Source organism: Danio aesculapii, chromosome 23 (assembly GCF_903798145.1).
Source record: "Danio aesculapii chromosome 23, fDanAes4.1, whole genome shotgun sequence".
NCBI lineage: Eukaryota > Metazoa > Chordata > Actinopteri > Cypriniformes > Danionidae > Danio > Danio aesculapii.
The window spans coordinates 8,254,836-8,266,923 of record NC_079457.1 but is presented as its reverse complement, the minus strand read 5'-3'; the positions used below and the strand labels follow the sequence as shown (position 1 = coordinate 8,266,923).

Below are 12,088 nucleotides of genomic sequence, written 5' to 3'. Positions count from 1 at the left end.
TGAATATTCATGAACCAGTCCTTCCTGATTCGTGGATTGATATGACCGATAGAGGGCATTCAAGAACTATTCTGAACTTTCATCTGTCACGACAACAAAGTAACTTTCCAACATGGAGAGAAGATATCTGAAGTAAATTACTGAGGATAAACTAATGGAACCAACAAATAACAACAACGAGGACGCGAAATTAACTCCAGGTATTCAGTGACTGGACTAACGTGTGGGGTTTTATTTGTAGACTAACGTTAACGTTACTTTGAAAAGATTGAAGTCTTGTGTAAAACTTAACAACAAAATAAGAGTCTTCGGTGTAACGTTATTTATTCTTTAGAGCTTCAAATATCTATTGATACTTATTTTGTACTATATAAATCTTAAACTGAGACTTTTATGCAATATTTTTATGCTGTTTTCTTAGATTTGTATACGTGTCTGATAACAGCTGCTCTAGGTTTTAATAACAGATCCAGGATTAGATTTAGGCCTAATACATGTTTTGACTAAACAATGGCATTTTTAAGTTAAACATTACACAGTGACACATGCAGGATTTTACACTTTTTTTTCAGGGACTTTTACAAATATAGAGTCATCCTAAATATATAGTATTAAAGCATCAAGCAGTATATAATATAATAGTGTCATCATATAATGCCAAATGTTTTGATGTTTTAGTTTATTTAATCTGGAAGCTGCAGCCTTCCAGTCACAAGCTGTACGCATCTTTAAAAAGTCCATAAACAGACAATCAAACGCATTAAACTGAGTCAAAGAGGTAGATTTGCTTTTCAAGAGATGAAGAACGTTGCAAAATATTAAGACTGCAGATCAAACGGGTCAACAGGGCTGAGTATTCATATTTTAAAATGATGTACTCGTTGCTATGCAACCACAGCACTAATTCATACCATAATTGTGATTAATAACTTAAGAAACAAAACGTGTTCTTAAAAAAAAATCATACTTCTTCTTGAATCTCGATTATAAATATTTAATGAAAATGTGAAGGACTAGATTTGTATTTGATGTTGAACCTATATAAATGACCAAATTAATTTGTACATTTTGTAAATAAATGGTGTCCGCGAGGTCTTAAAAAGGCCTAAAATGTCTATATCTCAAAAACAATATTTTATGCCTTAAATAGTCTTAAATATACTGAAATGTTGTGTTGTAGGTCTTGAATCTTTTTTAAACAGGTCATAATTTAAACCCAGTATGGCCATTAACACCCATACAATCACCAACAATCCATCTCAATAAACTTTTATTTATGAATTACCTTACAGTAACATTTGTTTAAAAGGTCTTCATGTATTTACTGCTGAGGACGCCAACCTGGACAGACTGTTGTGCATACATTTAGTTTATTATATGTTTTTAAAACCTTTTAAAGAAAGATTATATTGAAAAAAAAATGTATTTGTACAACTAGAGCTTGCTTGTTTTGACACATATTAAAGTGATTTTCCTCAGAATAAAAAAAATATATATTATATAATTAATATTTTTTTTAAACTTAAATTATTATTACATGTATTAAAGTATAAAAAAAGAAGTTGACAGGGCAAATAAAATCTTTACAACTGGCCATTCAAAAAACTCCTTAGTGTTTACTTTAGCCCTGTATGAGTCTAAAATTTAATTCATCAAAAAGTCTTACATTTGCAGAGTGCAGGGCCATGTAATGTCAGTTCTTGTTTTGTTATGTCATTAAAGCAAAGTTAGTGTGATGGGGTGGTACTGTAAGTCAAACTGAGGGACAACCACAAATCATGAAATATTTACAAAAATAAAATAAGGATCATTTTCAATAAATATATCTAATAGAAATAGAGGACAACATATAAACCTGAAACAATAAGAGTTGGTGGGTAGGAAAGGTAGCTTATTTGATAATATTTTAGGTGCAGATGCAAGGATAGTCAATGCGAACGTGTAAATTGTTTTATGTAATCATAAAGTATAAAAAAATTGCGGGCAACGCAGTGGCTGTCGCCTCACAGCAAGAAGGTCGCTGGTTCGAGCCTCGGCAGTTGGCGTTTCTGTGTGAAGTTGTCATGTTCTCCCTGCGTTTGTATGGGTTTCCTCCGGGTGCTCAGGTTTCCCCCGCAGTACAAAGACATGTAGTACAGGTGAATTGGGTAAGCTAAATTGTCCATAGTGTATGAGTGTGTGTGGATGTTTCCCAGAGATGGGTTGCGGCTGGAAGGGCATCCGCTGCGTAAAACAGATGCTGGATAAGTTAGCGGTTCATTCCGCTGTGGCGACCCCAAATTAATAAAGGGACAAAGCCGACAAGAAAATGAATGAATAAAAAATTGCTACTCTTTAATAATGTATTTTATCATATATCATGTAAACAAAAACCCTTGAATTAATAAGTTTAAGCTTTTGGAATCATATTGTAGGACATGTTTTGTACATCTCATCAAGTGCTGTAAACACAAATGTCACCCGTTTATAGAATGAAAGGACGACTGACCTCTTCTTGAATCTCGATTATAAACATGCAATGAAAATGTGAAGGACTAGATTTGTATTTGATGTTAAAAGTATGTAATTACCATATTAATTTTTACATTTTGCCATTGTTATCGTTACAGATCGAGAGGACAGAAACATGACGGTCATCGGCAGAGACGTGTTTGGCCGACAGCTGAGTGAACCAGGACGATTTGCTTACGCTGGGTTATGTGGAGTGTCTCTGGGTCAGCTGTTTCATGGGTCTGAACAAAAGTAATAATAATTTATAATCATCATAAGTATGCTAAAGGGGGGCGACACAGCAAGAAGGTCACTGGTTTGAGTCCCGGCTGGGTCAGTTGGCATTTCTGTGTGGAGTTTGCATGTTCTCCCCGTGTTGGCGTGGGTTTCTTTCAGGTGCTCCGGTTTCCCCCACAGTCCAAAGACATGCGGTATAGGTGAATTTAATAAACTAAATTGGCTGTAGTGTATGTTTGTGAATGAGTGCGTAGGGTGTTTCCCAGTACTGGGTTGCAGCTGGATGGGCATCCACTGTGTAAAACATATGCTGGAAAAGTTGGCAGTTCATTCAGCTGTGGTGATCCCTGATTAATAAAAGCACTAAGCCACAAAGAAAATGAATGAGTACGGTGGCTCGGTGGTTAGCACTGTCACCCCACAGCAAGAAGGTTGCTGGTTCAAGTGCCGGCTGGGCATGTTCCCCTCGTGTTGGCGTGGGTTTCCTCCGGGTACTCCAGTATCTGCCACAGTTCAAAGACATGCACTACAGGTAAATTTAATAAACTCAGTTGGCCCTAGTGTATGAAGTGTGTGTGTGTGTGTGTGTGTGTGGTGTGTGTGTGTGTGTGTGTGTGTGTGCGTGTGTGTGTGCGTGTGCGTGTGCGTGTGCGTGTGCGTGTGTGCGTGTGCGTGTGTGTGCGTGCGTGCGTGCTGTGCGTGCGTGCGTGCGTGTGCGTGCGTGTGCGTGCGTGCGTGCGTGCGTGCGTGTGTGTGAATCAGTGTGTATTGATCTTTGCCAGTACTAGGTTGCAGATGGAAGGGCATCCGCTGCGTAAAACATAATGCCAGAATAGTTGGCGGTTCATTCTGCTGTGGCAACCTCTGAAATTAAGACTAAGCTGAAGGAAAATAAAATGATGAACTATTATTCAGCTTAAAGAGAAATTTAAAGGCTTAACTAGGTTAATAGGCAAGTCATTGGACACACTGGGTTGTTTGTAACTATTGAAATAATATTTCCTTAAGGGGGGTCATAATATTGACTTTTGCCAGATTAAAAATAAATCAATATTTTATTATTTTATTCCAGCCAAGCCAAACAAAAAAAGACTTCTTCTCAAGAAAATTATAATAGGAAATAATATTATATTACATTTTATGGATGGACAATGTCAACTGTCTTTGCTCTGCTCAGTATGACAGGCTGATGGATACTAATGCACTGCATCTCTGAAACGATAAATATTTAAAATAGGCATTTTCCTTATAAATAAACTGCATAGTTTGCAATCTAAACAAACTACATTCTCATCTAAAAGCCTCGAAAGTACATTACGTTGTCCAACAGCTGCTATTTTTGTCAAACTGTAGTAAGTTTATTGATCTGCTGTCACTGTGTTTGTAGTAATACAGAAGGGTGAAGAGGCTGTACGAGGGCTGATATTGCAGAATATTGCATGTTTGTGTATATATTGTAATATTATAACTTTACTAGCACTTTTAATCTATTTCATGCGTCCTTGTTGATTCAAAGTCTTTTAAAATGAACTTCCCACACATTTATTGAGGTTTGGGGTTGTTTTCTCAATGCAGGAGTTTTCGTGAGTCGTATCTGGAGGCTCTGGTGCAGTGGCTGAATCTGGATGAGTCTGTGATGCCAGTGATGCAGGCGTTTCTGACAGGGCTCGGGTTCGAAGGCTCTGACACCTTTCTCTCCATCCTTCAAGCAGAGCCCGCTGCTCAGAGCGGGAGCTTTACCCATCACTCAGGTACAGACGTTAGATCACACATCTGACGACTGCGATGCTTATGCAAATCAATGTTTGTGATGTTTGCTTGTATAACACTGTTTTTGTTTTACAGGATCTCGTGTCATTCTCAGTTAAAGATGGTGAGTTGCTGTTACACACTCAATTTCAGGATCAGTAAACTGTTTAAATTTAATGAAAATTTGCATCGCAATATCTTTTATTCTACAACACTAGTTTATAAGTGATTTATTATTTAAAATAATGAATATACTTGAACCTCCAAAGTAATACATATTTTATTTTATTTTTACAACATTTCTAAACAATTCTAACATTTTTGGCTCTGTACACCAACACAATGGATCTGAAATGAAACGAACAAGATGTGCTTTAACTGCAGACCTTTTAATACTTGGTTACAGAGCATCACCAGGGATGAAACTCAGCGTCTCGTGATGTCTGTGCATTTCAGACTTCAGGCTGTAATTGACTGCAAAGGATTTGCAACCAAGTATTAAAAAGTGAAAGTTTGATTTATGATTATTATTATTTCCCATTACTCTTGGACCCTTAACAAGTGGGAAGCTTGTATATGCAAACTGTTTTAATTCCACAGCGTGCACCTGAACTGTAAATACCCTCGAAATAAAGCTGACAGTCTGCAGTTAAAGCAATCTTGTTGGTTTCATTTCAAATCCATTGTGTTGGTGTATAGAGCCAAAAATATTAGAACTGTGTCAATGTCCCAATATTTATGAACCTGACCATATATAGATATATATATATATATATATATATATATATATATATATATATATATATATATATATATATATATATATATATTTTTTTTTTTTTTTTTTTTTTTTCCTCAGTCTCCAAGGTTTATGTTCAAATATTTCACTTTAAAGGCAATGAAAAGAACTTATTCGTCACTATAAAAGTAAAATTTCTGAGCATACACACAAGAGTCAGAGAAAAATGATAATAGATTATATATATATATATATATATATATATATATAGATAGATAGATAGATAGATAGATAGATAGATAGATAGATAGATAGATAGATAGATAGATAGATAGATAGATAGATAGATAGATAGATTTATAGTCATGTACATTATCTGTACATAGAATTTAAACCAAAAATTTTACATTATAAGGTATTTGACGGCTTGTGGATTGTCCTTCTGCAGGACAGTATGATGCCCGTGCCCGTGTGCTGATTCGCCATGTCAGCTGTTTGCTGCGAGTGACCCAACAGCAGCTGGAGGATTTTGAAGAGACTCTCGGAGAGAAATTGAGAGAGGCAGGAGAGGAGAGCGCGTGAGTGACTCTTCCTCCCATCATCATCATCATCAGCTGCTGCCTCCGTACAGGGTTTTAGGGAGGTTTTCAGCAAGAGCTGCTTGCTGATTTCACTGCTGGATGGATTATTTTACACAAGATTATTTCCATCTGTACATTCACAAAGGAAAAGTCGATACAGATTAGGACTGCCTCTGTCGACAGTTTTTAGAGTGGGCTAATCTATGGATAAATTTATTTTATTTTACTTTTTCAACCAGTCAATTAATCTAACTATATATATATATATATATATATATATATATATTATATATATATATATATATATATATATATATATATATATATATATATATATATATATATAGTTAAATTAATTGACTGATTGAAAAAGTAAAATAAAATAAAAATTATCCATATTATCCAAATTATCTAGCACCAACAACCATAACACGTTTAAAGTCACTTAAATCACCTTTCTTCCCCATTCTGATGCTGCAGCAGACCTTCTTGACCATGTCTACATGCCTAAATGCATTGCTGCCATGTGATTGGCTGATTATTACAGTTGGACGGATGTACTTACTAAAGTAGTCAGTGAGTATGTTATAGAGTAATTGTATCTAATGTCCTAACGCCGATCAGACAGATATACTGCATGCTCATCAGTCTCAATGCACAAGCAATGAAAGCACACCAGTATGTTTGACATGAACACAAGCTTCGAATGCTTTTGTTCATTCTGTCTTTAATTTGTGTGATGTGCAATGCAGTATGCGGAGTATGCAAGGGTCAAGGTTTTTCCTTTCAGTTTGGTGCTTATTCATTTTCACATTGGAGCCTGTCATGAATCAGATTGACTTTCCCTCCACAGAGAAGAGTCTTCCAGGAGGCAGAAGAAAGAGCGAGGTCGTAAATTGCGGCGGTACCTGCTCATCGGGCTGGCCACTGTGGGCGGAGGGACAGTCATCGGTGAGTGTGAATGTCAAGGGAAGAACAATGTTAATAAAGACACGCATGGAGGAAATAAAGCTTGATTTTAAATGATTGGTTGGTTGATTAGTTGATTTGATTGGTTGGTTGATTGATTAAATCAAGTTTATTTAGGATAATTAAGCATTTTGGGATTTGCTTTTTTGTTTATTGGGGGGCCATTTAAAGGATCATTAATTTAGAATTTATTAATTTATTATTTCTTTATTATTAATTTATTCATTTTCTTTGGCTTAGTCCTTTTATTAATTAGGGGTCGCCACAGCGGAATGAACCGCCAACTTATGCAGCATATGTTCTACGCAGCGGATACCCTACCAGCCGCAACACAGCACTGGGAAACATTACGGCCAATTCAGTTTATTCAATTCACCTATAGCGCATGTCTTTGGACTGTGGGGTAAACCGTAGCACCAAGAGGAAACCCACGCGAGCCTGGGGAGAACGTGCAAACTCCACACAGAAATGCCAACTGACCCAGTCGGGACTCAAATCAGGAACCTTCTTGCTGTGAGGCGACAGTGCTAACCACTGAGCCACCATGCTGCCCTTCTTTATTATAATTTATATGTTGGTTAGAGATATTTAATTATCAAGTTTCTTTATATGATTCTTTATATCTTTATTTGTGTGTGTGTGTGTGTGTGTTTTTTCAGGGGTTACAGGAGGATTGGCGGCTCCTCTGGTGGCTGCTGGAGCTGGAGCAGTGCTGGGTGCAGGTGGAGCCGCTGTTCTGGGATCAGCCACAGGTATCGCCATCATGGCCTCACTGTTTGGAGCTGCAGGTGCTGGATTAACAGGTGAGCTCAATGCTCATTTCTAAGTTTTAAAACATTCATTACAATAGTTTTTTTTTACTCCGAAGTGGCCAATGCACTAAATATTGTTACCTTAAAATTATTCATACTTAAATTTTTTAGTAAACATACTAATAGATTGGTTAATTATATAATTATAATGTTGATTATAATGATGATTTATTTATATATATATATATATATATATATATATATATATATATATATTATATTATATATATATATAATATACATATATATATATATATATATATACATATATATATATATATAATAATATATATACATATATATATATATATATATATATATATACATATATATATATATATATATACATATATATATTATATATTATACAGTATATATGTATGTGATGTGTATATATAATGTACACAGTTGAAGTCAGAATTATTAGCCCCATTTTATTTTTTCCCCCAATTTTGTTTAACAGAGAGACATTTCTACACATTTCTAAACATAATAGTTTTAATAACTCATTTCTAATCACTGATTTATTTTATCTTTGCCATGATGACAGTAAATAATAATTGACTAGATATTTTTCAAAACACTTCTATACAGCTTAAAGTGACATTTAAAGGCTTAACTAGGTTAATTAGTTTAACTAGGCAGGTTAGGGTAATTAGGCAAGTTCTTGTATAATGATGGGTTGTTCTGTAGACATCGGGAAAAAAATAACTTAAAGGGGCTAATAATTTTGACCTTAAAATTGTTTTTTTTTTTTTTTTAAATCTGCTTTTATTCTAGCTGAAATAAAACAAATAAGACTTTCTCCAGAAGAAAAAATATTATCAGACACACTGTCAAAAATTCCTGAATCTGTTAAATATAATTTGGGAAATATTTAAAAAAGAAAAAAAAATTAAAGGGGGGCTAATCACAACCCACAGTTCGTAACACACGTGACCCGTGGATTAATAAATTTTTTTTTTACTTGTAGATCCTAAATTTGTAAAAATCACAGAGAGATCACCTCTCGCATCATTCAAATCACATGTATGAAAGCATTTCGTTTTCCCAGAAAAAATGTAACGATGACAGAAAAAGCCACGGTAGGTTATTCGGGGTGTGGTGGGTTTCGTTAAAGGTGTTTTCTGTCACTACTTGTTTAATCTGCGTTAATCCATTCAGTGTAAACTGCATGAATAATCATTATTAGATCAGGATCTCAACATTTACGCAACATAAATTATAAATGATGGTAATTTGCATTTGTTTATTAATCCTTCGAATTGCTGCATTCAAATCTGTTTAAAAAAACGCAAAAATGAAGAAATCGATTGAGTCTTTAGTCCTTTGAGTTTCTTATGAAGTTACAAACAATCAAATAACGCAGGAGTACTGGGATAACAGTTTATAGTTTAGATATAACCACTAATGTTTATAGTAAAGATTAAAATCACCGTCATATGCTCAAATGAAAGTTGTAGGCAGCAATTACATTATTTAACCAATAGGTGGCGACAGCCAGACATTTAAAATATGCCACTGAATAATTCTTCAAAAATGATCCATCTAGCAATAAAGCATGACGTTTTATGAGTGAATAACTGATCCATTTATTCAAAATGAGACTGAAAATAAATATGGGTTGTACAAATTATTATGTTAGATTTCTACATTTAGCGTTATCAGCAACAGTAGTAATAACAGTGAGTTTTTCACAGTACTGAATATTTTACTATTTATTTGTATTCAGCTGATTATTTCTTCATTTTATTTTTTATAAAATTAAAGATTTTAAGTTCTGTTTGTTAAAACCAGCAGTGCTGTTGCAATAATATTTTTGTAATAAATGGAAAGCAAATTACATTTGTCACCTCTCTGTTTTGGCTGATCTGAAAAATGGTCCAATCTGTGACTAAAAAAATCATAACGTCATCCGAACCATCAGATTTGTGATCCATTACACCACCACACACACACACACACACACACACACACACACAAACACACGCACATACACAAACACACAGTCAAGCCAGAATACATTATTTTCATATAAGAATAATATAGAGAAATATTAAAATTAAGCTTCTAATTATTACTGTTGCTATTATTTTTATTAAATATAATACTATTTTTCTGGCTTTTAAAATTGCTGATATACACATAATTATGATAAAAAATTTGTTAAAATGTATATTATTACATTATTTTCCTCTATTGCCTGGCAACCATGCTGTGGAGTATTAAGCTTATTATGTTACTTAAATTTTTTCATGTTGACTAAAGAAAATTTGGTAATTAAATGGAAATAAAAAAATATTTATACCTTAAATTATTAGTTATTAAATTTATTATTATTATTATTATTATTATTATTATTATCCATTTATAGAACTTTACTGTATAATTTGTGTTCTTACAGGTTAATTGTTGAAAAAGGTTTTAAGCATTTTTATTAACATTAAATAAATCTAGATCTTAATTTAAAATAAAAATGATTTGATGATAACTTATAGTAAAGTAATAAGAAAATTATACAGACAAAATATATAAATAAAGTGATAAAAAGCACAAAATGATTTAAACTGAAATTAAAATCCCAACAGAAAGCATTAAAAACTAATGTTAACCAATATTAAAAACTGCAGCAGGATCTCAGCGATACTGTAGAAGTGACATAAAAATGAAACAATAAAAACACTAAAACTCCTGAAGGTTATTGGGAATTGTGAGAATGAACAAATTGTCCAAGAGCTGAAGATATCATTTATTCCTCATACCTTTTTATTCATTAATTTATTGAATTAACATCATAACATGACTTCAATTCAGTCTGTCCGTAGAAGAGTCTGTTCCACTAAGTGCTTCAATTCATCTCTTGCATGATTCCTGCAAGCCTTTCAATGCCACGTTTAATCAGCACGTGCTAAAGAATCAAAAGAGGAGCAAATGAATAAGCAAAATGACAATAATGAAGTCGCAGCTCGTCTTCTACTTCAAATAGAGTTTTATACAATCTTGATTTCCAGCAGAGCACATTGTCAGCTGCTATTCAAAGTGTGCCGAGCTCAAGGTTGTTGGAGTTGCTTGATATTTTTTCTTATAGGGTATAGTTCTTAAAGTGGAGCTTGTGTATGTATGTATGTGCACGCTGTTTTTTTCTGTTTGCAGATTCAATTCAGTTCAATTCAAATTTATTTGTATAGCGCTTTTCAAAAGGTGTAGATTATTGTATTACTGTCAAATTGGGAAAAGTCAAGGTTATTAGTTATCTTAACTTTATTAGTATAAAGTTAGTATAATATATGAGCAACATCACACTCGTAGCAGTGAGATATGGCTGTATATCAGCACTGGTGGGAGGCATGCGTTGGCAGTGCTTATATACAGTACAGCCATATCTCACTGCTACGAGTGTGATATTACTTTTACACAACAGTTCGACAGCACAATCGTGTATATTAATAAGAAAATCAAACACAAAGAGTCTGAAAACCCCTTTTTATTAGGAACTACTTTCTTCCGCCATTCATTCACATCTGCAGCCGATGTCAAAACAGCAGAAGCCGTTACTAATTCACCAACGCCACTTTAGAGCTAGTGTTTGAATGACTCTCTGTAGCCTAATGTTTAAAGTGATGACAAAACAGCTGATTTTGCTCACACTTTAAGATTATAAGACTAGAGATATCTTCTTACAGTGTTACATTCTACGGTATTTCTCTGTTGCAATCGGGATATCACAATAATTAAGCCCAAAAACAGCAACGCAATCACTACCAGACTGCTGCTGTGTTTGTGTTAAGGAAAAACGCTCAACACTTGCAGACTTTGCTTCTTTCTTTCTGCCAACACAACACACATTCCTGTTATGCGAGCAAATCGGTATAAATACAGCACTACAACATACAAAAGTAAGAGATCATCTAACCTGCCAACATGTCTCTGAAAATCCGAGAGACTGGGAGGAGGAGGTGTTCGGGGGTGAACACTGTTAAGAACCAGGATAGGATGCAGCGGGTTTTGGGCGGCCGCTGCGATCGGGTACTGTACTCAAGTTGGCAACCCGGGGGTGTTTGCAGACTGTACCAAAGTGGTACCAAAGTGGGTGGGTGAAATTTACCGGGAGTTTTCCGGAAGAAATAAAAAACGGGATGGTTGCAGGAGATTGGTCTGAAATACGGATACTCCCAGGAAAAACGGGAATGTTGGTATGCTTACCAGTTTAATAATGATTTGATCTGCTATTGTTAGAAATCAGACTGTTATAAGCTTCTAAGCATAAGGGCTTATTATGTGTTTCTGTCGCCATATTGTGGATAGAAAACGTCAACCGTCTTTGGTCTACTATACTATGGCAGGTTGATGGCTGCCGACGAGCTCTCTCAGAAATTGTAAATATTTTAAAATAGGCACTATTCTTACAAATAAACTGCATACTTGCTATCTAAATAACAACAGTCTCGACTAAAGCCTCGACTAAAAGTATATTTTGTTGTCTAACAGCAGTAATATTTGTCAAACTGTAG

General features: G+C 34.5%; 1 protein-coding gene across 1 annotated transcript in view; it reads left to right on the top strand.

The window, feature by feature from the left end:
• Positions 1-2,620: 2,620 nt before the first annotated feature.
• The window catches only part of tmco4 (transmembrane and coiled-coil domains 4), a 38,122-nt gene continuing 28,654 nt past the window's right edge, over positions 2,621-12,088 (top strand). Inside the window, 7 exon segments of the mRNA XM_056449796.1 lie at positions 2,621-2,742; positions 4,303-4,441; positions 4,443-4,478; positions 4,573-4,600; positions 5,664-5,793; positions 6,650-6,747; positions 7,425-7,568. Of these exon segments, the coding sequence (XP_056305771.1) occupies positions 2,627-2,742; positions 4,303-4,441; positions 4,443-4,478; positions 4,573-4,600; positions 5,664-5,793; positions 6,650-6,747; positions 7,425-7,568 (691 nt within the window). The 5' untranslated portion in view covers positions 2,621-2,626.